Source organism: Anastrepha ludens, chromosome 3 (genome assembly GCF_028408465.1).
Source record: "Anastrepha ludens isolate Willacy chromosome 3, idAnaLude1.1, whole genome shotgun sequence".
Taxonomy (NCBI): domain Eukaryota; kingdom Metazoa; phylum Arthropoda; class Insecta; order Diptera; family Tephritidae; genus Anastrepha; species Anastrepha ludens.
In genome coordinates this window covers 62,507,597-62,534,530 of record NC_071499.1, presented here as the reverse complement: position 1 = coordinate 62,534,530, position 26,934 = coordinate 62,507,597, and the positions used below count along the sequence as shown (strand labels likewise).

At 36.8% G+C, this 26,934-nt stretch overlaps 1 protein-coding gene across 3 annotated transcripts in view; it reads left to right on the top strand.

Annotated features, from left to right (window-relative positions):
- LOC128858086 (uncharacterized) overlaps window positions 1-26,934 on the top strand; it is a 69,472-nt gene that overhangs the window by 34,378 nt on the left and 8,160 nt on the right. For 2 of the 3 annotated variants that reach the window (XM_054094037.1, XM_054094038.1), the window contains exons 3-6: window positions 8,310-8,363; window positions 10,320-10,595; window positions 12,179-12,491; window positions 12,586-12,736. In XM_054094037.1, the coding sequence (XP_053950012.1) occupies window positions 8,340-8,363; window positions 10,320-10,595; window positions 12,179-12,491; window positions 12,586-12,736 (764 nt within the window). In that variant the 5' untranslated portion in view covers window positions 8,310-8,339. Of the gene's footprint in view, window positions 1-8,309; window positions 8,364-10,319; window positions 10,596-12,178; window positions 12,492-12,585; window positions 12,737-14,966; window positions 15,476-26,934 lie in introns of those variants that run through there. The other variant, XM_054094039.1, reaches the window with a different exon arrangement.

Here is a 26,934-nt window from a genome sequence, read left to right as displayed (position 1 = left end):
CTTATCGAACTTGATTTCCCAGTATGGGTGCACAACTAGACGACAGATGGAATCCTCACATATAAACACGCTCAAATCGGTTATATTAGATGTGTACGTATGAATAAAAAGCCAGCTCTTGTGTAATGAAATTATTATACGAATCATTGCTTACAAAGCTTTCGTCTGGCATTGGAAAGGCCAACCTAGAAATAAATGCCACCAGATTATACACAAATGCTGCTGTATAAATTTCAAATCATAATCACAATAGCAAAAGACGCAACAGCCGCAAAAAGCATCTTGCCCAACTAAATGGTTGATACATGCATAAGTATGTATCATAGATATAATTCATTCTAATTTTTGGTGATAATGATTTTAAAAATATTTACGTTTGTAGTCCGTTGAACTTTCGACGCATAAATAATTTATTTCTAATAGCAAATAAATGTCAACGAAGAGAATAATTTGCATTCGACCCATTTTATTAGTGGAACTTTTTTCTTATTTCCCATTTGTAGTAAAAATATTTATTAAAGAATTTATTATAATTAGTCGCTTAAACAATTTGACATAAAACAAGTTAAGAAGCGTCTAAATTTGTGCGGTGACGATCCTTATACCCAGCGTATATTTTTAGTGAAATATAAATAGGAGAAACTTTAGAATTTGGGTTTATTATTTAGTTAGACGGTAACAAATATATAATTGTTTTTTAACATGTGCGAGGGTAGCTATTTACAGTTCTGCCCTAACAATAGGAAGTTGAACCTGGTGGTTGAAAACGCTTTTTATGTCTTTCAAAATATTATCCATAATTTTCTAGTATATTGATCACTTCTACAGTCGTTTGAGCCAATTTTCGAAGCACTTTGGTCGGTCGCGGACCAACCGCGTTTTTAAATTTGTTTCGCATCCATTGCGAACAAACCTTTTTACCACAAAGGGATCAAGCAAAATCTGATTAAGGCTCGTCATACTAATGCCAAAGGTGCTTCAATCTCACGGTACGTGATATGACCGTATTGCCCAATTATTGGGCGCACAGCATTGATATTTTCTAGCACAACAACTGGGTTTGGCTGAACTTCCTAGAATTCGTCGGTGAACGAACAGCGATTACAAGGAAATTACCGTTTTTTAGGGTACTAAAATACGGTTTTCGCTCGCCATATAATGATATTAGTTCATTGATGTATTTTTGTTTTTTTTTATTTGAAGAATTGAAAACAATAATCCAACGAAAATTCTCATCGTTTAATTTCTTTTTTTGCCGTTATGAATTTTTATAGTCACTGTAAACAATACAAATATGGCTCACATATCAATACGCTCTGAATGCGTTTATGGAAAAACAGATCAAACTTTCCATTGGAAACGTCCGATTGCGCCTGGCAACACTACAAGCTCCGAAGGCTAGAAATATAAGAAATCACCCTAGCATTACAAAATATGCAAATGTTTAAATGACAGAGATACTTGGCTTCACTTTTATGTGTATGTTTGATAAATTACAAAAGTGAACAATAATTTTTTTTTTTTGTTTTTTTTTTTTTTGAGTGTATTATTTAATATTTTCACTATGTCTGCATCGCAAAAAAGCAGAAACTTCATTCATAAGAAATAAATTTTGCTTTTGTACATTTTACAATAAAAAACAAATATATGAATATATTATATATGACAGCACTAGAAGGACCCAGGGCTAGAAATATAAAGAACTACCGAAGCATTAAAAAAATGAATATTTTTAAATGACAGAGATATTTGGAAGTTTATCCAGGGCGCTCCCTCCAGATTTATTAGAAACAAATGATGAATTTTTTTAGGTTCGATACATTTTGTACAGAGTAAAGCAGCACTTCAAAAATGTCTCATATTTTTCAAAAAATTGGTTAAATGCAAGAATGATAGAAACAAGATTGCGCCCACGTGACATCACGTTTGCCAAGTTGTGCAGCGTTGCCAACCATTTGCTCTTCACAATAAATTTAATGCTTTTTTATACCCAAAATGCGAAAATTTTGAAGCTTGGTGTTTGTTTCTTTTTGTTTTTAATTTAAAGCTACCGAAACTATAAGTTACAAAAAACTGATTTATAAACAAAAGAATGTTGGAAAGGTAACTCTGTGAAGATTTGAGTGCTAATGCAAATTTTTTGATTCTTATAAAATTTGATATTTTGAAAGTAAAAATTTAATTTTTTGCTCATTTTAAGGTTATGCCAGAATGTTAAATGTCCCTCTCTCAACTCTTCTCAACATTGAAAACCTTTTTACACATTTTAAAAGGCGTTTGAATTAACTGGATGCGAATTAAAATCAAAGAGTTGTAATCGTTTCTTCCGGTCCTCGATCCTTAGTGGAACATAGGGCATTAAGAGGCGTATTCATAGTAAAAATAAGCAACAAAATACCAGAAAATACTGAAGAAACCATAGTGACATTTTTACAAAAAGAGTACTTTATCTAGTCACATAACCTCAATATAGCAAAACAGTCGTTCTCTTAACACAAAAATTTATTTTAACAAAAACCTCATAAATTAAATTGTACATATCCATAACACATTTATTAAGAAAAAACACTCACATTTTAAAGGCAATTTGCCACGCATACAAAGTGCGTTAAGTAATTCAATTAAAATTTGGTGTTTTATTTTCTTTAAATGGGTATTTTAGTGCGTTTTTATATCCAAAGCTAGGCAACACTGCATTAGCGAGAGAGAGATTTGACTGCTGAAAGCAGAAGAACACCAACAATAACTGCAATCGCGGGCAATGCTACCAGATGTTAAAAAAAGTAAAGCTAAATAAAATGGAGTGAATTATTGAACTAATATTTAAAAAATTTAAATTTTACAAAATTATAAACATTACTTTTAATTAGAACGGGCTAGAAAAATGCCATGAAGAAGTAACTAAAACTCCGAGACTAAATAACAAAAAAAAATACTAAATCAAGTTACGAAAATGGTAATCTGGCCATACTGGTGCTAAAACCCCGTAACTCGTTATCAAATTCGCTGAGCGCAAAGTAACAGTACCACGATAGGCGCCATCTCATTATTCTATCCATCATGGTTAAAAGGCATTTATAAAATGCAGGCAGATAGACCAGGGAGCCCACTTCTGAGATAACTAGAGAGGTCAGACCTAGAGTGAATGGAAACATAAATCAGTATCGATCGACCTTGCATTACTATGGTGGTTGGTACCTTCATTGGGCACTGCCTAATGGTATCACATGAAAATTGTATGGGGATTCTTTTAAACGACTTCTGTCGCAGCTGCGAGAACGAGAATGAAATGCAGAACGTTTACTACTTCATCTGCTACTGTCCCAGAACGGGATATCGCTGTCGTAACTCTCTCTTCTTTGGCTCTCTAGCAGACTTTGAATCAGCAAGCCCCACTATTTTATCGTTTATCCTAGAGACGAAATGGTCTCACCACATTGAGAATTAGAGGAAAAACTTGAGTCCAAACACGTGGTATCATAATGGTCTTCCAAGCCTAAGTGGCCCTTCTATAGCCTCTTGAAGAGTAGCTACTACCGTAACCTAGCCTAACCGGCCTATCTCAAACGGTCATCAGCTGTCTGTTAGAGTCCAGAGTATTGCTTACAAGATCCTAAAGCGCATGAACTCACACACAAGTCAGACTTGAGAGAGCGAAGGAGTTGATTCGCTTGGCCGAAGCCGAAAGCGGTTAATTTCCGAACATTGTGTTTTCTGACGAGAAAAGTTTTCAAATTGAGCAATTCGTGAACTCCCAAAACGGTAGAATTTATTTAACCGACTGAATTTGAATTTGAGTCATCGATTGGAGGAGGCAGTACCCGCCACAAGTAATGGTTTGGGGCGCTGTAACCGCTGATGGGCGTTCTCCAATCGTTTGCATCGAGCCTAGCGTCAAAGTAAATGGGAAATATTAATGGGAAAGTATTCTGGAGGTTGTTTTGACCATTTACCTCTCAACAGGACTAAGCACCATTTCACAAAGCTCAAATGAACCAAGAATAGCTAAAAACCAACGTTCCGAAGTTCATAACGCCCACACAATGGCTCTCAAATTCACCAGACGCGATTCCGTTGGACTATTCTCTTTAGGCTATTTTGGCGCTGAAAAAGCAATTATCCGCGAGTGGACCAAAATAACTGCAAGTAACATTCGGGCACCTTGCGACTCATTTCTGGACCGTCTCAAAGCCACAGTCAAAGCAAAAGGTGGTAATATCGTGCAAAAGTAAAGTGATTCTTAATTTTGTATTATTTTCACACACTTTTTACTTTGAATTGAATAAAAGTAATTTTCCAAACTAAATTGATGGCCTTTTTAATTGGTTCCACTTCGAGCTAAACTAGTTTGTTAGAGTTTAACTAAACCCGAAAACCCTAAATAGTGCGCATGGCTATAACTCAAAACTTTATGGTCGACTGAATATTTTAAGGTACAAAATGTAATTTATCGTTTTCAATATTTTTATGTTATAAGCGTTTATATCTTATTTAGCATTGGTATGCGAAAATTTCTTATGACGTCAGAATGAGATGAAACAATAACCAATCAGCAATAAAAAGTTTACTACTTACGATTTACTTTATAAGATCAGTAGGATATTAAAGTGAATATCTAAATATTCTGCATATCTAAAAAGTGGTACCGCCTTCACATGCTGAGAAGCTGATATGAAACTTTAGCTGCATGCAAAAATGTGTGTTTAACTAAATTAAAATGAAAAAAGCTCCATCGTTTTTGATATAAAATGGCGGACATTGAAATCTGCATAATTGTGAGAAAATCTAGCAGGCCTACAATTTTTATGTTTAAATATTTTTTTGTGCCACTTAGTTCACTTACCTGTTTTTTCTCATTATTTGAGTCATCAAAAGGTGGAAAAATGTCAAACCATAAAAAATAAAGCTAAAATTTTTACTTTAGATCTTTAATCTAGTAATTTTTTCTCAAACTAATTTCAACTTCCAAGAAGCAAAAATACTCTAGATTAGGTTAGATTGTAATGATTGCCCAGAGAGTAGGCCCACTTGAACGAAAGAAGTTTGGTTCATCCTCTGTGATACCATTGCAAGAGGGAAAAATAAGTGAAGAAAAAACCGATAGGATGAAATGGAGAAGGGTGAGTATTTGTGCACTATGAACGGTGACTAATTAACGGTTACACTAATTGAATACTATTACAGAATTTCCACCAAGCCCTCTATATTTTTTGGAATTTTATACAATATTAAAATAGCTACAAAAACAGCAACAACAAGGAGGCACGAAATTAATCATCCAATTTTGGTTATGACTAACTTTTTTACTAAATGAAAAAATATTTTGAGTGATGGAAATCATTATTTTCGCCAAAACCAAAAATTTTCCGATAGGGTGATAAATTTGGAGCCATCTTGAACATCCATTCTTAAAATTAATTTCGGCATAGGCGTGCAAAAATAGAATAAAAATTATGTGGACTTTTGAATGTTCGGATTTCAGTGACTGCCACGGTATGTGTAGGGTTATTCAAAGCCGATGCAGGTCTTGAACAGAAATTATTTGTGATAAGTTATTTTTTCCCAGACAATTGATACTAAAGGCTTTGGCAAACTTAGTCATGAAAATAAAGAGTGGTTAAATTTCAAGGGCCGATGTTGAAGGTGACCCACACCTAAACGTCAACGACACCGTCGGACTTCTTTCTTTGGGGTTATTTGACAGAAAAGGTGTACGTCAATAAGCCAGCAACAATTCAAGAGCTAAAGGATGAGATAATTCGTCACATTAACGGCATAGAACCTCAATTATGCCTCAGCGTCATCGAAAATTTGGACCATCGGATGGAGGTGTGCCGCCGAGGCCGCGGTGGCCATTTGGCCAATATTTTCTTTCATACGTAATGGAGCCATACCAATATTATCATAATAAAGAGAAATGACAATAATTTTCCAAAAAAATTGTATTTTATTCAAAATCAAAACCGGCCCTTGAAACTTAACCATGTATATAGGTATTTTTATCCTTTGATACAAATACGAGGGGTGCCTTGTATATGTCGGGATTTGGTAACCCTGGTGTTGTAATCTGGCAATTGACAGCTGTATCGCAAAGTTTGACATTTTTTGGCTTTTACGTGCTGAGAACGTTTTGAAACACTAGCGCTATTTGTGTTGTGTACAGTAACTTAAAAGATTCATCTCGGTCCATAAATGGAATTAAATCGTGAACATTTTCGTGCGATTTTTTTACAACTTTCGACGTGGATTAACTTAGCAACATTGCATGCATGAACTTAATTCATTTTTTGGCGATAAAGCCCCATCAAGGACCAGTGTTTATCGATGGTATGGTGAATTCAATCGTGGTCGTAGTTCACTCCAAGACGAATTTCGTGAAGGTCGTCCAAAATCAGTTGTTGTTCCGAAAACCATTGATGCTGTGCGCGAACTGATATTGCAAGATCGTCATGTGACCTACCGTGAGATTGAGACAATCTTAGGCATTAGTGGGACCAGCATACATTCAATATTGCATAAACATTTGACTGTCAAAAAAATTTGTTCGCATTGGATCCCACACAATTTGTCAATCGCTCAAAAAAAGGCTTGGTCGAAGGAAATGACATCGTGACAGGTGATGAATCATGGATTTACGCGTATGAGCCCGAAAGTAAACAGCAGTCGATTGTATGGGTGTTTCAAGATGAGCCAAATCCAACAAAAGTTGTTCGCGCACGAAGCACTTCCAAGCAAATGGTCGCCTGTTTTTTCGGAAAAACTGGACATGTCGCAACCGTACCACTAGAACAACGCAGAACAGTAAAATCTGAGTGGTACACAACCATTTGTTTGCCAGTTGTCTTCCAAGAAATTAGGAAAACCAATCGCCAAATACGGATCACTCTTCACCAGGACAATGCGAGCTCTCACACATCGGCTCAAACAACTGCATTTTTGAGCACCCAAAACATCGAATTAATGGGTCATCCGCCGTATAGTTCTGACTTGGCACCGAATAACTTCTTTTACCGTACCCGTACGTAAAAAACAAACTGAGAAGTCAACGTTTTTCGACACCTGAAGAAGCGGTTGCGGCATTCAGAATGCATGTTTTGGAGGTACCTCATTCAGAGTGGCAAAAGTGCTCCGACAATTGGTTCAAACGCATGCAAAGGTGTATAGATCTTCATGGAGAATATTTTGAAAAACAATAAAGTGATTTTCGATGATTAAAATTTGTTTTTGTTCTCTAATCCCGAAATATAAAAGGCACCCCTCGTATATTCTTTAACGACGTCAACACTATACATTTTTCATTATAAAATGGTTCTAAACAAACAACTTTATGTTATATAAAAAAAATATATTTAAAAAAAATTTCACGATGCATTTTTCTTCTTAAAATGGTTTTAAAATGAATATATATATATATTTTATATGAAAAAATGGATATATTTTTTATTTCCTGTTGGGGACAAGAAATCTGGTAAACATATTTATTACTTCGCACCTTTAACGCGAATCGTAAAATATCAAATCATAAGCGTAGACCCCTGCTATGCTGTCAACTAGTCGTATGCAAATATATCTCTGATTAATTTATGTATTCATATTTTTTTTTAATAATTCATAGTACAGAAAAAGCCCAACGCTGAGATAATCGGCTAGATCTGATCTTTAATATGGGCCAAAAAGAATGGTGAACCGGTTTAGGCTTAATGGAGCTGATATGCCTTTGACTTTAATAGTTAATAAAAACTAATCAATTTTTGTAGGTTTAATAAACTTTGATTTTGCATTTTAAAAAATTGCTCATTAGATATTTTACAGCTTCTTACGTATATGCATGTATGTATACTAATATACTGTCATACTCAGTTCACATACGTGTACGCATACAAATTGATCCTCGTTGATTCCTCTGCCAATGGGAAATTGGTTAATTGACACTCATTACTACCTACTTACGTGACTGCAGCAATTAGTTTATAAACAACAGATTATTATTTCACACATACATGTGCACATGCATACATATATACAGGTATTGTATTCCTACAAAGTCGACGTCCTTCTGGCCGGCCAATTGTGCGATAATTGCCAGTACTCGCTTCACAACGACTTCTGGTCTTAATTTAACTACCTACGGTGTTTTTTATATCGAACAGCTTGGCTCTGTTGATGAGCTGAAGAGCAGTGACTTGCTTATTTTCCTTATGCACTCAAAAGCACGACGCTGAGGTTTATTAAAAAAAAAAGAATTTTAATATTTTTGTATGATTTTTAATACACAATTTTTTAATAAATAAATTCATTTTTTCTTCTAGGCCAAACATCTACAAGACCTATAAAACAGTATGAAGTCTCTTCTAGTCGCACTGGTAAGTTTTGAAAATTTTTGTAATTTTGTAACTACGTAGTAATCTATTATTTGTGCAATGAATTTGGACTTTGTCAACTTTAATTCGTTTCCTTATGAAAAAATAGCAAAATAGTTAAAATAGACTAGAATTGCAAAATTTTCTATACTTGCAATGACACAAAAATAAAATACATGCAAGAAAATACTTCCAAAATATGCAAAAATTGCTACCCCTTTACCCATGTACAGGGTGTCCAGTGGCAGAACTATTTTTTAAATTTAAAGTTTTTCTCTAATCACTGAGCGCAGGAACAGAGAGAGAACCGCATTATCATCGCTATTTGTTCAAGTAATCTATCATACCAAGTTTGGTCAATCCGCAATGGTGAAACACAAAATTGTGTGAGCAACATCCCCGCGTACTTGGCAAACAAATACTGCCCTCTCATTTCACACGTATTCACACACTTGTCCAATCCAAGGATGATAGATTTACAAGGTTTGCTCTTTAACTATGGTGAAAAACAGAATTGTGAGGGAAACTTCGGCTGGCACGTCACTTAAGAGATTCGGCAGGCGAGTTCTGCACGATCATTTCACATATATTCAATCACTCATCCAATAAACTGTTGCTTAGATGGCAATGAAGTATCATTGGTTGAGTTTTTTCGTATACAACATCCCAAGTGACGTTGGCCCATCAGCTGATTCGGTTAAATTCGCTCAGAGCGAAATAACGGATTGTTAAAGTGCACACCTCTAAAATCAGCCATGGTTCAGAAGGCAACGAAGAAACATGGGCGAACACTGTGTTGTTTTTTCGTATATCACCAACACATTCTTAGATTTTTTGTCAACTATGTACTGTCATGACCCCGGTGAAGTCAGCCAATCCACTGATTCTTTCAAATTCGCTGAGAACCGGTTAACGGTCTGATCTTGGCTACACCTTCCGAATGCTTTTCACCATAGATATTCGTGCTTGTTTTCTTAGTCACGATCTCGCAGTAGACTTCACGGTCGAAGTTTATTTCAAGACCAATGATTCGTGGGTAACTTTTCGTTATAAATTTTGCTCACGTTACAGTATTCGATGTTTACGTGCTGCCCCACATAAAGAATTTATTCGTTCATGAGTGTAGCAACAAGTTCGGTGGCAAACAGCTCAAGTTTGAACGATAGTTCACGTTAGTATGCACGCAAAGGAGCGGCTGCCCTTGGACTTACAATAACATTCCAAAATTGTGCACGAAATATTGAGAAAAGAGCTTGGACTCCAGCACTTCAAACACACAAATCGTGCAAGCCCTTAAGCCTGACGCTTAAAATTAGCGTAAAAATGCGGCAAATACTATCTTTTGAAGTGATGAAACCCATTTTCATTTAAATGGAAGTTCAAATAATATATTGACTCTCTGACCACTAGTGCCTCTTCTAAATTTACTAACTAAAAATAAATCCGTTCGCGAAGTTCATAGAACACTGGCGGCATTCATCGGTTCCCATGAGGAAGGAGCCACCGTTACGGTGAATGGAGAGCGCTATCGCATATTTTTGTTTCCATAAATTATTCAGCTAAACATCGACGACATTTGGTTCCAACAAAACACTACAACTTGCCCCATAGCGCGCTTAACAATCGATTTATTGCAATATTCAACCACCATTGACGCCACACAACGCCAAATTTATTGGAATAAGTAGTCAAAAATTGGATTGATCGAACGGACTATGTAACTCTTAGCGGCGGTGGACATATACCGAATATCTTATTCAAAAAATAAATGCCATGAAATCATCTGCCAGTTTATAACAAAAAACATTTTATACCAACAATGTTTCTGTTTTGTATTATCATTTCAAGTTCTCAAGCTTTTAAAAAACACCCGATACATATACCTATACATACAACATGACGTATAAATAGTACATTGACACTTAAATAAAATAATTTCTGCTTGTCTTGATTCTTTAGGCTGCAGTTTGCAGTTTGAAGCTACATTCCGTGCACGGCCATGGACGCCTTATGGACCCGCCCGCAAGAAATGCCATGTGGCGTTTCGGATTTCCAAATGCAGTGAATTACAATGACAACGAACTCTTTTGTGGTGGATATGCAGTGCAATGGGAACAGAATTCGGGCAAATGTGGGGTGTGTGGTGATGCGTATCATGTGAAGACGCCACGGCCGCATGAGGCTGGTGGTGAATTTGCGAAAGGCATCATTTCGCGGTACTATACGGCGGGGCAAGTGAGTTAATACATTTTTACTTTTATTTGTAATTTACTTCATTCAAAAGAGTAGCTAAAGCCTAAATTATTTATACTTAAAGTATTTAGTTTTTATACATAAACTATTGTATATTTCATTTATATTACACTATGCAACAAAATCCAACTTTTTGAAATAACCAGACTCGACCAATGGAATATAGGAAAGAAGTCTAAGAAATAAAATCTACTATATATCGTTTTAAAAATTTAGGTCCAATTTTTTTTTTTGGAGTGATCAAAATTTGCGCCTTGTTAGTTGTAACGGCGCTTCCCTCACATATGGGTATTTTCGTCCCTTTCAGAGAAAGATATATAGCGACTTAAAAAAACGAGAAACATGTTTTTCATAAAACTTCGGTGCATAAGTCACGTGAAATACATGAAAGCTGAGTTTAAAGCTTAATTAAAACATTAATTTTTATTTTTATAACCAATAGGTAGGTAGGTGAAGTTTAATAGGTAGTAGTGAATGGTTTAAGTACCACTCTGGCACTCCCCAAGTAGCACTGAAGCGCCGTTTTGAAATGATTATAAGACCTTCAACAGGCAGATATCTACAGCCAACCAGAACTGTTCATGTAACAGGGAAGATTGATGGGACTTAGGTCGGTGTACTACCCTAGGCTGTCGAAGAAAGGAGCACCCTGTGACCTTAATAGGTTACCTGCTAAGCTTGGACATTTACAGAGCAAGTGCTCAACAGCCATATTCTGAGTCCTGCATATATTGTACTGGGGCAACAGCGTTTCCGAAATACCACATGAAACACTAGAGCTCCATCATTTCAGTGGTTTCCTGAGAAATCCTTTTACAACAGTTAGGAAGATGCCGATGACCGGGTATGTGGTCTCTGAGACCAGTTCAGACCCCTTCCAGACAAGCTCATCAGCAATTTCATTTCCCTCTATGTTCCTTTGTCCTGGAACCCAGAGCAGAGTAATGTTGCCTGTACACCCAAGAGATTTGATCTCTTCATTACAGGAGTTGACAAATTTGGATCTGTACCGTTGCGTCGTCAGAGCCTTGACCGCGGCTTGACTATTGAAGAAATGTTTGTACATATATATATATATATATATATATCCCTTACTCCCACATTCCCTAATCATTTTTCATGCCTGCAAGAGCGCAAAGACTTCTGCCTGAAGAGAGATCTGTCCGAAGTTCAGAGAATTACGGTGTTAACTGCCCAAAAATGCTATCATGTCCCTTGAGAGATTGCCTCCAAAGGCCAGCCTCCTTTAACCTGATTGCACTTTGAGCAGCGAGGGAAGTAATGTAAAAGTCGATGGGAAGTAAGTGCAAAACGGCATTCAGGGCAGCACTCGGCAAGTTCTACAAGCTCTGCTGATACCAAGCAATGAAACTACAGAAAACTCAGGCGTAACCTTTAAAAACGATGTATTGTATGACAGGTATTATTTCCTGGACCCTTTACCACAAATCGTGGTCGAAGCCTTATTATTCTTATTGTTTTTATTGTTGATGTTGTGCAGTACTTTTTTTTATTTATTTTTTTTTTTTTCTTGTTTTTTCACGTTGTATTCTCTATGCTTCTAGGAAATCGAAGTTGAAGTTGAACTCACTGCCAATCATTACGGTCGTTTCGAGATGTTCCTTTGCCCCAATAACAATCCCCGTCGTGAGGCTACTCAAGCTTGTTTCGATCGTTATCCGCTCTACATTTCCGGGAGTCGGGAACATCGTTTCCTCATACCACGCGATGCACCCAAGAAGGAGATCTTCCGCTATCGTGTACGCCTGCCACCTTACGTTACGTGTACGCAATGTGTGCTGCAATGGACCTACTATACGGCCAACATGTGGGGCACTTGCAGCAATGGCACCGAGGCGGTGGGATGTGGCAAGGCGGGTAAGTGAAATTTCATTCCTCATCTTTAACCTGTGATCCTCTTTATGAGCTGAGAAATCAAAAATACATTTTTTTGTTCTGTTTTTTGGCACAGAAACTTTCCGCAATTGCGCCGATATTGCGATTGTATCCAACACGGGCGGCGGCGTACCACCGATCTTCATTAATAACAAATCTCCATATCTACTTTATTATAGAGATTATCGTGCGCCGGATGATAATAATGTGTTCCCGCTAATTGTGCGGTAAGTATTGAAGAGGAAGGGTGTGTGGATGGAAAGGTTTTAACTTTGATGATTAAAAATTGATTTTGTAGTAAGAATACGTCCAAAGTATCGCTCATAGACGAAGAATGAAATAAGTAAACAACTCTTAAAAGGTCCTTTAATTATTATTACTAATTATTTTTTGTTTTTTTTTTGTAATGCAAGGTGAAATTTTAACGGCATCGTTGTATAGAGCAAATTTTGAAAATCGGTTTGAAGTAACTAAAAATTATATAAGAATTTTTATTTAATTTTTTTTAATGAAAGTTTTGAAATATTTAATAATCTGAAAAAGCCTTATTTGCACTATAAGTTACTAAAATTTTATTGAAATATGACGAATGATTTGATAAATGTTATATTCAAAAAAATGAGGGCAAATATTTATGTTTCAAATAATGATTGGTAAAAATTTTATTGATTGATTTAAAAAATATTATTGTTAAAAAAAAAAATTAGTAGAACGTTGCACGTTGTGTGCAGCACACAATTTTCAAAATTTGTTCAAGTCCTTTGGGAACTAAAAATCTATTACCCTGCCCTACAATTTTACCATATTACAAAAAATTCTAAAGACCTTAAGGGGGAGCCTGCTTTAGAGGCTTCAAAAAATCGATTTTTTTGTGGATTTTTTTGGGAAGGAAAGAAATATTCGATTGAAACGAAACTTTCAGGTTTTATTGTTATATATTTCTACAGTATTCCTAAATTTTTTCATTAAAATATATGTCATATTATGCCTGGTACAAGCATTTTGCCGAGGCGCCTCGAGTGTGCATGTGTCGTGCGGCGGGAAAGATGCAGGTAGCAATTTTCATCTGAAACCAAAAACCCAAAAAGTTTTTATTTTGGTATAGTATAGCTTCAAAAAGTGAGAAATTCAACCATTTTTCGCTACTTAAAATAAAAAAAAAAAAAATAGCCGCAGGCCATAGTAGCCAGTGCTTTAGCTCTTTAAGTGTAATAGTTATTTATAATTGTTACTCTTTTAATAAATAAATAAATAAATAAATAAAATAAAAAAATTCATTTGTTTGGAACCACAAATTCACTTTAGATTGTTTAAAAAGTGGGTTAATCATAACGTTCTTAAGGTTTTTTAGGTTCAACTAGAAGAGAATTTAATTCCGAATACAATTAATGTTATCTCGTTTCGATAGGACGTTTAACTTTTTCGCTATCTTTCCCGCCAATTAGGAAAAATCGAAAAATAAAAAACCGAGAAATCGCACTTCGAGCGATCCGGCCGCTCGTATACCTGCTCAATGCTTGCTCACAATTTCTTCTGTAACTCCGAAAATATTTTGAATTTGCTTCTGACATTTTGAGGACACATTCTTGGATAGTTTGGGAAGACATTTATGCAAAAAAAAAATTTACGATTTTTTGAAGCTTCTAAAGCAGGCTCCCCCCTTAAGGGGTTAGGGGTAGTCAGAGGCCCGAAAAAATTATGATTTTCAATAATTTTTTTTTGCTAGTCAATTGCTCTATTTCACAAGAATAAAAACATAGCGTTAATACATCACGTTTCGACTTGACTTTAGCAAAATTTCAAAAAAAAAAAATTAATAATAGTAAAAGTTAACCCTTTTTGTGTGGAGTCCGTTCCACCAGAAGTCCCTTACGGTGATCACCGCGAGATTCATCTAAAATCAAACGGCAAAGAAAAATTAGTTTTATTTATAGATAATCTTGTGGCTGGAAGCTGTTTTTTCAAAATTAACAACGGCCTAAGGAAATATTTTCCAGATCTTCGAGAAAAAAACCGGCAATTAGTTGTTAAAAAAAATCGAAATTTTTGAAAAAAAATCCTTCAATGTGGAATGAATTTTTTATGTGTTTCAAAAGCAGTATAAATTTTATTGAAATCTACCTAGCGGTTTTTAAGTTACAGTGATCACCAGTTCAGAAAACATAGTTTTGAGAAAAATGCATTTAAAGTTTGGCTATCTGCTCCGGAGCGCCTCAGCGCCCTTTGTTAATTGTTGAAGAACTCGAAAAATATTTGTCGGATTCACTTCAAATTTTCACACAATATTTTTAAGTTATTATACTTTAAGAGAACGCAAAACAAAAAAATCAAATTTCATGAAAATTCTGACTACCCTTAACTCCTTAAACCAATCTTAATATTTTTGACGTATTCTTACCCTCAACTTATTTTAGTTTTGCTTTCAACTGAATATTTTTATTTGCTTCGCTTTTCTAGCAACTCTACACGGCATTAAGCTGAGAGCAATAGGAACCGCACTTATTATACCTATACATACATATCTACATATGTATATTTGCTTCTAGTGTGTTTGGTTGCTTTTTACTGCTTAATTTTTATTTTTATATTTTTTTTTTTTTATCACAGTGAGATTTTAAACACGAAATTGACAAATCCTTAGCTAGCAATCTGAGCTTTTTGCTTATCCGCTTTATTTCATTTTTTTATTTCATTTCTTTATTTTGCTTACTTTTGCAATTGTAGTACATAACTAAGAAGGCGCAGAGCAGCTATTCGCTTTTAGATTTTTTTTCTTTCAATTGGTTTTGGTAGTGCCTGGTGCAATATGTAAATAGATAAATTGAAAAATGTGTATAAAATGAGAAAAAGAAAATAATACTGCAACCTACGCTTTGTATACTAAAAAGGATATAAAAAAGAAAACGTAATTATGCAGCTAATCTAAATAACTGTTAATACTATTTTCGAAAATACAAGTAATTTACTTACACATACATAACTACTATATTAATACACTATAATAAATTCATTGTTAAAAATATAAAAATCAATTGGCTGAGTTGTTTTATTTTAGTACTGATGATATAATAATCTTTTGGTGTTGGCTTCTATTAAATTATCGATATTTCAATAATGAAATCGATCACCGGCAAACATGTACGTACGTGAAATGAGCGGGCACAATGGAGTTGTCAAAGAGCCTAAGACGTAGCTACCAAAATTACTCTCACAATTTTGCTTCGGACGGCCAAATATTGTATTTTATCATTCTTGATAGATATCGAAAATGAGGCACACTCTGGTGCCCGACAAAATCATGGAAGACATGAAGTTCGACAAGCGTGTGACCACTTATTTCAATACGTTCAAAAATTGGCAATTAATCAGACCATTTCGTCCCATCTGCTTATGGTATTTTGATTTAATCCTCAATATAAATCGGAAAAACGTTGAGAGCTGTTTACTTCACCGATTTTTTTTTTATTTCTCTGCAGAACAACTTATTTGGCGTTGGCAGTTTTTATCATTAGATTCAAAGTCCGGACTATCTAAGTAATAGGACTATGAATAAGTTCGTGCGGTTTTTTTCGAAATTTGAAACTTTATTGACGTAAAATGGTTACAAATTTAATATTCAAAATATTGTCCATCGCTTACTACTACTTTTTCCCATCTTTCTGGCAATTCACGGATTCCCTTTGTGAAAAATTCGGTCGGTTTTGCCGCAATCCACGAATCGATCCATTTTTTGACTTCATCGTAATTACGGAAGTGCTGGTCAGCCAGGCCATGTTGCATCGATCGGAAGAGATAGTAATCGGATGGCGCAAGGTCTGGACTATACAGCGGGTGGGGTAGGACATCCCATTTGAGCGTTTCTAAGTATGTTTTGACCACTTGCGCAACATGTGGCCGAGCATTGTCATGTTGCAAAATAACTTTGTCGTGTCTATCGGCGTATTGCGGCCGTTTTTCTCGCAGTGCTCGGCTCAAACGCATCAATTGTCGTCGGTAGACATCCCCCGTAATCGTTTCATTCGGTTTCAGTAGCTCATAATACACAACACCCAGCTGGTCCCACCAGATACACAGCATAACCTTCAGGCCATGAATATTCTGCGCCGACGTCGATGTTGAAGCATGGCCAGGGTATCCATACGTTGCCCGACGTTTTGGATTGTCGTAATGGACCCACTTTTCATCGCCAGTCACAATTCGATGCAAAAAACCCTTTCTTTTGTGCCGTTGAAGCAGTTGTTCGCATGCCATAAAACGGCGTTCAACGTCTCTTGGCTTCAATTCATACGGCACCCAATGGCCTACCTTTCGGATCATTCCCATGGCTTTTAAACGTTTGGAAATGGTTGATTGATCAACTCCCAAAGTTTTTGCAACCTCTTCTTGCGTTTGAGCCGGATCTTGATCGAGCAATTCCTCCAATTCGGTATCCATGAACTTTGGCGGCGCACCCTCGCGTTCTTCGTCTTCCAAGCCAAAATCACCACTTTTAAAGCGTGCAAACCACTTCTGGCACGTTCGCTCAGATAGAGCATGCTCACCATAAACTTCCACCAAGATACGATGACTTTCGGCTGCTTTTTTCTTCATATTAAAATAATGAAGAAGAATTCCCCGCAAAAACACATTATTTGGCACGAAATTCGACATTTTCAAGTGTGGTAAAAATATTGTTGTTTACGCTTCAAATAAAAAACTTATACTGACGTTTGTGCCTTACGACAGTAGCTCTCCAATGAATGTTTGGAAATGTGGATCGATGGAATAATAATCAAGTTACGCCATCTGTTGTAAAACCGCACGAACTTATAAATAGACCTATTATAAAAAACGGTATACATATTTTATCTCAACCCTCATTTATATAGGATCTTAAATTATAACTGTGATTGATGTTTACTTTCCCTTTATTGGTATAGTAACCGTCCGAAGCTAGAACTTCACATCAAATGATTCAAGCTTTTCGGCAAAGCCGTGCCAAGAGACGCTAATTCAAAACACCAAGTGCCATGAAGCCATGTTCTTTTCAACTTGCTCTTTCCAACTCAGGAAAAGGCTGAATCCATCATCTGCTATCACCCTCAAGCATCACATACTCTGTGAGGATGCTCTTGGCCAAACATCTCACGCGTCACTGCAACCCTTACAGGCCATTGGAAAGTACGGGATCATGCAGCTAGACTCAACCTACCCTTCAATCCTATCTGCAGAAGCTGTCAAGCGGAAGGGCGAAGGAAAGTCTTTTCCACTACTTATGTGAATGTCCAGGGCTAGCTAGGGCACGACTCCGCTCCTTCGGTAAGCCTTTCTTACAGCAAATTAATGAGATCTCAGACATCGAGATAAAGAATTTGCCGCTATACTTGGACCTCACTAAATGGATTGAAAAAAAAAACATCATCATACGAGGACGGTGGTAGTAAAACGGTGCTGGTCACTAATTAGCTGGTAACAACAGCAGCAACAACTGCATACTTTCAAACCCGACTCGACTTAGCCAGTGTAGTCGCTGAATGTTTATTCGCTGCACTATGTCTATGCCGCTGTAGAGCTGATAAATCTCACTACTCCATCCTCTCGAACACTCCAAGAGGCATTCAGTACTCAAAGTATTAGTTAAAAATTGCCGCCCTCCTTCGGATTTTCAGGATGGTTCCCAGTGTGGAAGTGGAGAAATTTTCTGACTAGCATACGCTGGTTTCGCGCCAGTTGATTCCACTAAAGAAGCTGACTAGTGGTGAATTCATATGCGACTCGGTCGTGTGATGGTGGGTGTACATGGCCCTCTCTACATCACAGTATTAAATACGAACGATCAGTTATTGGTAAGACACTTCGAATTCCTTTTTCGATAGTTCCAAACCAGTATTAAATTTTAACGATTATTCGCTCAAAATTAATTATTCCATTTGGTTTTTGAGTAACTTTTTCACTAAATAAAAAAATAATTTTGAGTGATGAAAAACTTTAGTTTGCCCTTTACGCACTCCTCTGTTTGGGTGTTTGTTTACTGCGTCAAATTTGTCTTGTTCACAAACAAAAAATTATAAATCTTCCGATAGGGTGATTAATTTTGCGCGACCTTGTACTTATACTGACTTAAATAACCATAGCATACTAACTTACTAACCAGTTTTGCAATAGGATTCAATCCGGTAACGGGTTGTGATCCTTGATCAGATCATATAAATGGAAGTAAGTAAGTTTTGGCAATTTATTTATTTCTAATTTAATTTTGGTAATTTTTTTTTTTTTTAATATAGTTGATTCTTACTCAAAAACCATATATGTAAATCCAAGTTTCAAACTTTGTGCAAATAAAAAAAAACTCATTAAATTACCGGAATATTTAGAAAAATTTTCAATATGCAGTTTAATAGCCAATTGAATTTAGGTTGTAAGAGAAATAACTATATTTTAATCGTAAAAAATTATTGAAACTAAGTAAGCAACAAACACATTGTGTGATAGTTTTTTAACGCAGTATATACAGGGTTAGCGAAAAAGTCGTCCTAGATGATGTATAAAATTTACCCGTTTTCGTGGTATTGGGCTTATAAGGTTAGGTTAGGTTATGGTGGTTGTCGGTCTGCACGACCAATTCACTTAGACCTTACAGGTCCGTTGTGATACCACTGTGCTACACGAGAACCTCATTTATATTCCTTCGTGGAACCATTTTGTGGCTCTTATTAAACGTAGTACTCGTATTGATACCAACCCCACGCCAGACAGTTCTGTAAGAGAATTAAAAAAGTATTTACCTAGACAACCTGCTCTGATTTTAGCTAGGGCTGGACAATTGCAAAGGAAGTGCTCAAGTGTTTCTTCCTCTTCCTCATCTCTGCAATTTCTGCAATATTCATGGGAGAAAACTCCTAGTCTCGAGGAATGCCTGCCAAATAGCCAGTGACCAAGCCACGACCTTCGAGATATTGTCTCTTGAGAGACTAAGCAATTCCTTTGTTCTTTTCTTGTTTATTTGCGGCCATAGTAGCCTAGCTGTTAGACACGTATCTTCATTTCTCCATGACCTATTGGCCTCTTGGATAATGTGGTTTTTTATTATTAGTTTACTCGTGGCCATCGGTATTCCAATGGTTCTTTTATCACGGAACAGTTGAAGAGCAGTACCTTTTCTGGCTAGCTCATCAGCTTTACAGTTTCCCTCAATATCTTTATGTACCGGAACCCAAATAAGGCTGACCTAGAGTACTACACTAATATCATTGAGGGCTGCATGGCATTCCTGTGCAACCTTCGATCTTAGTAAAGCCGCATTCATTGAGTTGATGTCCGCCTGGCTATCCGAGAATATATTTATAGTCGTTTTTGTTACGGCGTGCGTATTTAGATATGTAGTCACTCCTTTTATAGCTAGTACCTCTACCTGATAGACGTTGCAGTAGTCTGGCAGTCGAACGGATAGTTCCAGTCCTAATTCCTTCGAGAAAACTCTATAGCCAATCTTATCGTCTAGCTTGGAACCATCTGTATAAAAGTTTAATTCTCCCCTTCTCCATGGATTTGGTGTATGCCACTCCCTTCTTGACGGTATACTCGTCTTGAAGAGCCTTTCAAAGGTGAGTCTAGGAATAGAGTAGTCTATTTCTTGTTCGTGACTATTCAGAGAGTGCAAAATAGAACCGTGGCGAAACCACCGGTCTTTCCATAGCGCCATACTTTTAAATCTGAGCGCCGAGGCGGCGGCCACATGTTTCCCTACCAGATTTAGGGCAGATAAATTCATTAGCACTTCCAGCGCTTTGTTTGGGGTAGTCCTTAAAGCGCCAAAGATGCATAAAAAAGCTGTTCTTTGGACCTTACTCATGATTTTAGCGTAAGTCGTCTTTTTAGCAAATGGCCACCATGCCAGTATTCCATACATTAAGATTGGCCTAACTACAGAAGTATAGAGCCAGTGCGTAATACGAGGTTTTAGTCCCCATTTGATAACGACCGCTTTTTTGCAAGTACATAATGCAACGTTGGCTTATAAAGATTATTTTAAATTTTCCCCGAAAGAGTTGGTAGAGCTATACAGACCAACACACTGATGTTTATATGTATGCACACGAATTAAAAATATTCATCTTAAATCGTTTTTCAGGAATTTGCTTTGTGAAATTCAAGCTATAAGTGATTCCATTTCATCGCACAACACTGCATACTAATAACTGATTAATTTCAAACTTATTATTATTACTATTTTAGGGAAACGTTTTCAAAGTTTTTTCATTTCCTTCATTCCAACAATTCTTGTGAATATTCATGAAATTTATCAAACGATGTTAAAAATATTGATTCCGTCCGTTATTTTTTGCACTGTACGTGAGCCTACAGCTATGCAATGAAAAAAGTTATTAAGTAGCGACATCTCTTAGCTCAGTTAGCTATTGGTGTTCAGAAAACGTGGGTTGTAGACTTCGCTAAAAGCAATGGCTGGAATGAAAGTGAACTGGCAAAAGCACTTTACAGGTGTACACACAGAAAATCGTGTCAAATGCTGAATGTGTAAATGCATATTAGGGTGGACCGATTCTGAACAACTAATTTATTTATTTATTAATTTTAAATAATTGTAATTAAAATTCTTGTTGATAATATAATAAAAGACTGATAATAAAAATAATAAAATAATATAAGGTAGTAGTAGAAAAGTATAATAACATCAATGATAATAGTATTAATTTATATAACAGAGTTAATATAAATAACACAGGCCGACAGCATCTCAGACCCAGAAACCAGACTATATATTTCCGAAGGTTTATGATGCGCTGAATCCAAATCTGGCCCTAAGCCTGCTTGCGGTATGGTAGGGGTGGTTTCTAGGGGTTAGGGCTGTGTGTGACTCGGTACCCAAAGGTTAGATAGTGTAGGGGTTTGCTGAGTTAGCACACTTTTGGTGTAAGACAAAATTTTAAGAAAAATAAGACTCAATTCAAGAAAATTAGTAATCGACTATATCATGTCTATGTTATCTTAATCGATTTTCAGGTGTAGGAAAATTTAGAAAGATGAAAATTTCAAAATGCGATATCTCAGCGAAAAAAAATGATATTTGAGCAAACGCAACGCCATTTGAAAAAAGAAGGCTTGTATTTAAAGATGCCGTCCTTTAATTTTGGTGAAAAAAACATCTGCAAGGCTACATAACCTCAAATATGGGCAAAAACGGTGTTTTTTGCACTTTTAGGTTGGGATATCTCGAAAACCAGAGCTGATAGAGCAATTCTGAGACCAGATTTGGATTCAGCGCACCATAAACCTTCGGAAATATATAGTGTGGTTTCTAGGTCTGAATGTTGGTTAAATTTTGTCGGCCTGTGTAATACATCAATATATAATAATACTTGTAATACAGTGTCTAAGCCGTCCAAGCCGAATGAATTGAGCTTGATCATCCTTTGGTTGCTCGGGGTCGATGCCCACTGTGGGCATTAAAAAATAAACGATAGAGCACCTTTTTTTCAAATAGCGGTCGCCTCCGGGCTAGCGGGGGAAGCCTCCAAGTGTATTTCTGTCATGAAAAATCTTCTTCTAAAATCATCTGCCCCTCGATCGAGGAACAGAATCTTTTATTTACAGAACAACTCCAAAATGTTTCCTGTAAATAAATTACCACCTGATTGATAATTGTTCACAGAGCTTTTCGGATCAAATGACACAAATTATCCTAGAAAATTAATCAGTGTAGCCGGTGGACAGATAGAAACTAATTGAAAATTGGACTTTTCATTAACCAATTTTTGGTTATTAAAGCAACAAAAGTATTTCGCAGCAGTAAAATTTCAGCAGTTGTAATGCTATGCTTGATTTATTGGTTGACTTGAATACAGCCACTAACCAAATAAGAAAAAATAATAACGAATGTGTGAAATTTTGTTCTTTTTATATTTATTATTTAAACCTTAAAAAAGCGAGGTGGCAGCACTTACTTCGCTAATATGTTGAGGAATGGATTTGTACAAATTTTCCAGACAGCCTAATGAAATTTTAGACCAGGCTGTTTTAATCGCCCGAATTAAAGCACTTTTGTCTTCAAATGTTTGCCCATTCTCTTAAGCCTTACGAGCAAGTCATCCCCATAGATTTGCAGTAATATTCAGGTCTGGGAAATCCGGTGGCCATGCTAAAGTTTCAACGTTTTGGGACGCTATCTAAGATTTGGCCCCCACTTGCCATGTGACCCTTTGCAAAATCGTGGCGGCGTTCTTTACGAAATTTATGTTTTTTGTGTTTTTTTTTTCATTTTTTAGGTTTCAGATGTGGGGCTTTTAGAATAAACGCTGGACTTTCTGGCTGCAAACTTTGCCATTTCCTTAATTTTTGTTGTTGGAAGAGCGGAATTTGATGCAATCCTAAGGATTTTGCGGGGTTCCTTCCCTGTCAAAGCCATTGCAGTTCTGTCTTTGTAGTCCTTACCTTAGGAGGCACATTTTTTCACGTAAAGATCCACAACGTTTGGACTACGACCAATCTTTTTGGCAATTTATCGATTCGAAAATGCCTCTGAGATATCAATTTGTCCTTTTTCGCAATCTGTTAAACTTTTCTGCTTTCCTCACTTTATTAGAATTAAGAAGTTTTCGACCAAAAACAATGAATGCTTAAAAAACGATGCCGATTTTCACAGCTTTAATGCGCCAATGATGTAGGCAAATTGTGTGCCCCTATTCAGGTGAACCAATAAATCAAGTATAGTATTACAACTGAAGAAGTTTTACTGCTGCGAAATACCGTTTGATGCAATAATATTTTGATGCATGCTTATTTTCGAGCAAAGTACAGTCTTCACTTGAATTACACTGTGGAACAAATTCAGATTAGCAAAAATGAGGTCCATTCTGAGAGTGGCGGGTGAAAATAGAGGCGAAATTAGAAGACCCGTATCGCGCCGTTTTTTTATGTTTATATGGGTTTTCGGCTATAACTCGTCGACTAATTGATATTTTTTCAATCTGTAAAAGCCAAATTATTGCTAGAGACCTGTACAACAATTACAATTTTTGAAAAAATTGATTTCGAAAATGTTTGTGGTACTTATGAAAGAATATACTGAAAATCGGCATTTGACTGCAAACTTCGAAGGCCGATTAAAAAAAAATTCGAACTAACATAAACAAACGGCGCGATACGGGTCCTTTAATCTCGCCTCTATTTTCACTCGCCACTTTCAGAATGGACCTAATTTTTGCTAACCTGAATTTGTTCCACAGTGCATTTAATAATCCTTTTCTTCCATAAAAATTGTTGCCTCTAATCGAGTAAACCGGACTGTATGTAGATGTAACAGAGTTTCTACAATTTATGAATAAAAAATGATATTTTCCAATTATCTCGGGTTCACAGGTGTTTAGTTTTTTACAGGGCCCGACACTCGAGGTGTAACGAACTAAAAATGCCACAAATTTAGTTTGCAAAATTACTTTTGTTGAATTCAAAGTAAAAAATGTGGGGAAATAACACAAAATTAAGAATCAATTTTCTTTTATTTTCGCTCGATATGACCGCCTTTTGCTTTGACTATGGTCTTGAGACGATTCAGAAACGAAACGCAAGCTGTCCGAATATGAGTTGCAGGTATTTTGGACCACTCACCCACAATGACTTTTTTTCAGCGCCTCGAGGCTGGGGAATCTTTTAGTTCGGATCTTGCTTTCCAAAATGGCCCTAAGAGAATAATCCATCGGACTCACATATGGAAAATTTGAGAGCCATTGTGTGGACGTTATGAAGTTCAGAACGTTGTTTTAGCCATTCTTGGTTCACTTGAGCTTCGGTGCTGAGTCTTGTTGACACGTCCATGGTCTGCCACCAAAATGTTTGTCTGCCCACAGCTTCAATGCAACCTCCAGAATACTTTCCCGATAATATTTCGCATTTACCTTGACGCCAAGCTCGATGAAAACGATTGGGGAGCGCCCAACTGCGGTTACAGCGGCCCAACCATTATCTTCTGGTGGCCAATCGATTACTCAAATTCTCGTATGAACGGTCGATAAAATAAACCCTGTCGTTTAGGAAGTTTACAAACTGCTCAATTTGAAAAATGTTCTCGTCAGAAAATACACCGTACGAAATTTACCGCTTTCGGCCAGGCGAATCAACTCCTTCGCTCCCTCAAGTCCGACTTGTTGCTGCTTTGGTGTGACATCATACACCTTTTGGATCTTGTAATGCTTGACTTTGAGATAATTTTTCAGTATGCGGCGGATGCTATGGTCAGATATTTTCATTTCTTTCGCCATTCGGTTAGCACTTCGGGGATTTCGCTCAAGTCGGTTCTTCACTTTCTGAACCATTTCACGTGTGTTGCAGTCTCTTGATGACCCCCTCCATGACGTTTCGCGATGCTACAAGTCTGAAGTTGGTTACACTTCGAGTGCCGGACCCTGTAGTAGAATTTTAAATAAAATTTAGTCAGAAAATATTCTAAGCACTTTCATTCTAATGATATTTGCGGCTAAATTGCTGCAGAACAACAAGAAATTGCTCTTTCCGGGAATCTAGTTTGCAATTAATATTATGCCAATAATTATGTTGGTATACATTTCCGTTGTCGGTAAGCATATTCTTAGATGTATTTTCGTCTTTTTTCTTGTATAACAGCGATATTTTTAATTGATTGGCCGAGAAGAGCTTGCATTCGTATTTTTAGTTCTTGTGCAGAGCCAGTCGACTATTGTTCTTGTTGTAGCAGCATAAACATTACCCATACATATTTGGGGAAAGCTGCTGGAGTGACAGTCGTTGGCCGGGTCGCTGTAGGAACGCTTATGGCCGTAAGAAACCTGCCCGTCGACTCAAATATTTCGGTTATTTTTTTCGTTGGACGACTTTTGACGACTCTCTTGGACGATTTTCATGACCAAAAATATGCAAATTTTAGGTATGCCATATTTTGGAAAAGGGCATTTTTTGCATGAAAGTTCATTAGAAATTTTCAAAGCGCTGGCGGCATTTGATAAAATACTATATGTTAAAAAAAATATACAAGTTGAAGTCCAAAATTAAGAGGACTGGGCTAAAATAGAAACGGCAGGAGCTTTGTTCTGATAACTTGGAGTTTATTTATTCATAATAATCCCCTCTGGTCTCAATACACAGTTTTGCGCGATCTAAAAACTTTTCGAGAGAGTGTTTTAGGTCATTGACCGGAATTTTCTTCAGGATGCCGGTACAAGGCTTTTGGATGGCTTCTACGGACGCAAAATGTTTTCCTTTCATGACGAAATGCAATTTTCCGAATAGGTAAAAGTCACAGGGAGCCATATCAGGCGAATATGGTGAGTGATTGATGGTTAAAACGCGATTTCTAGTCAAACAATCAGTCATAAGAGTGGATCATGCAATAGGCGCCAGCTTCCCCTTCGCGGTATTCAAGGCGAATTCGACAAATGCGATGCAAACACGCGTCAAAACGGCAAGGTAGATACTACTGTGGGCAAAAAGTAAGGTGAATTTATTTGCCAAACTTCGCGGGATTAAAGTTTCGCTCTAGTTATTTTTTTCATGAGTTGGCATCTGGGCCAACTTTCATGTGAATGTCATTATCAGTCATATATTTACGCTTGTTTTTACCAAACGACCAAGAGTGCATTTTTAGATTTTTACAATGTCTGATTTGATTGAGCAGAGAAGTGCCATCAAATTTTGTTTGCGGAATGAAATTTCGGCTGCGGAAACATTTAGCATGTTGCAGAAGGCATTTGGTGATTCGACCATGTCGCAGAAAAATGTTTATAAGTGGTACAAAGACTTCAAAGAGGGTCGAGATCGTGTTGATAACTTGGAGAGCTCCGGACGACCATCGACGTCAACAGATGACCAACACGTCAATAAAGTGAAAGAGTTAGTGCTCAAAAATAATCGGTTGACTGTTAAAGCCCTTACTGATATGATCGGAATATCAGAAGGATCTGTGAAAACCATTTTGAAAGACCATTTGGGCCTACGAAAGGTCAAATCTCGTTTGGTACCGAAAACTCTCAATTTCTTGGAAAAAAGTCGTCGCATTGATGTGTGTGAAACAATGCTTTCAGACTATCAGGACAAGCTCAAATGCATCATTACGGGAGATGAGACTTGGATTTATGCTTACGACCCTGAAACAACCGACCAATCAAGCGAATATCGTGCCAAAGGCGAGGCCAGTCCGAAAAGAGCACGTCAAGGTCGTTCAAAAATAAAGGTCATGATGACAGTTTCTTTCGATTTTCGTGGTGTGGTGCACTATGAATTCCTTTCACCTGGCCAAACTGTTAATAAGGAATATTATTTGAGCGTTATGCGTCGTTTACGTGAAGCAATTCCTCTAAAAAGACCAGAATTATGGGCCAACAACTCTTGGTTTTTGCATCACGATGATGCACCGTCTCACACTGCACTCGTTCTTCGTGAACATTTCGCCAAAAATTCC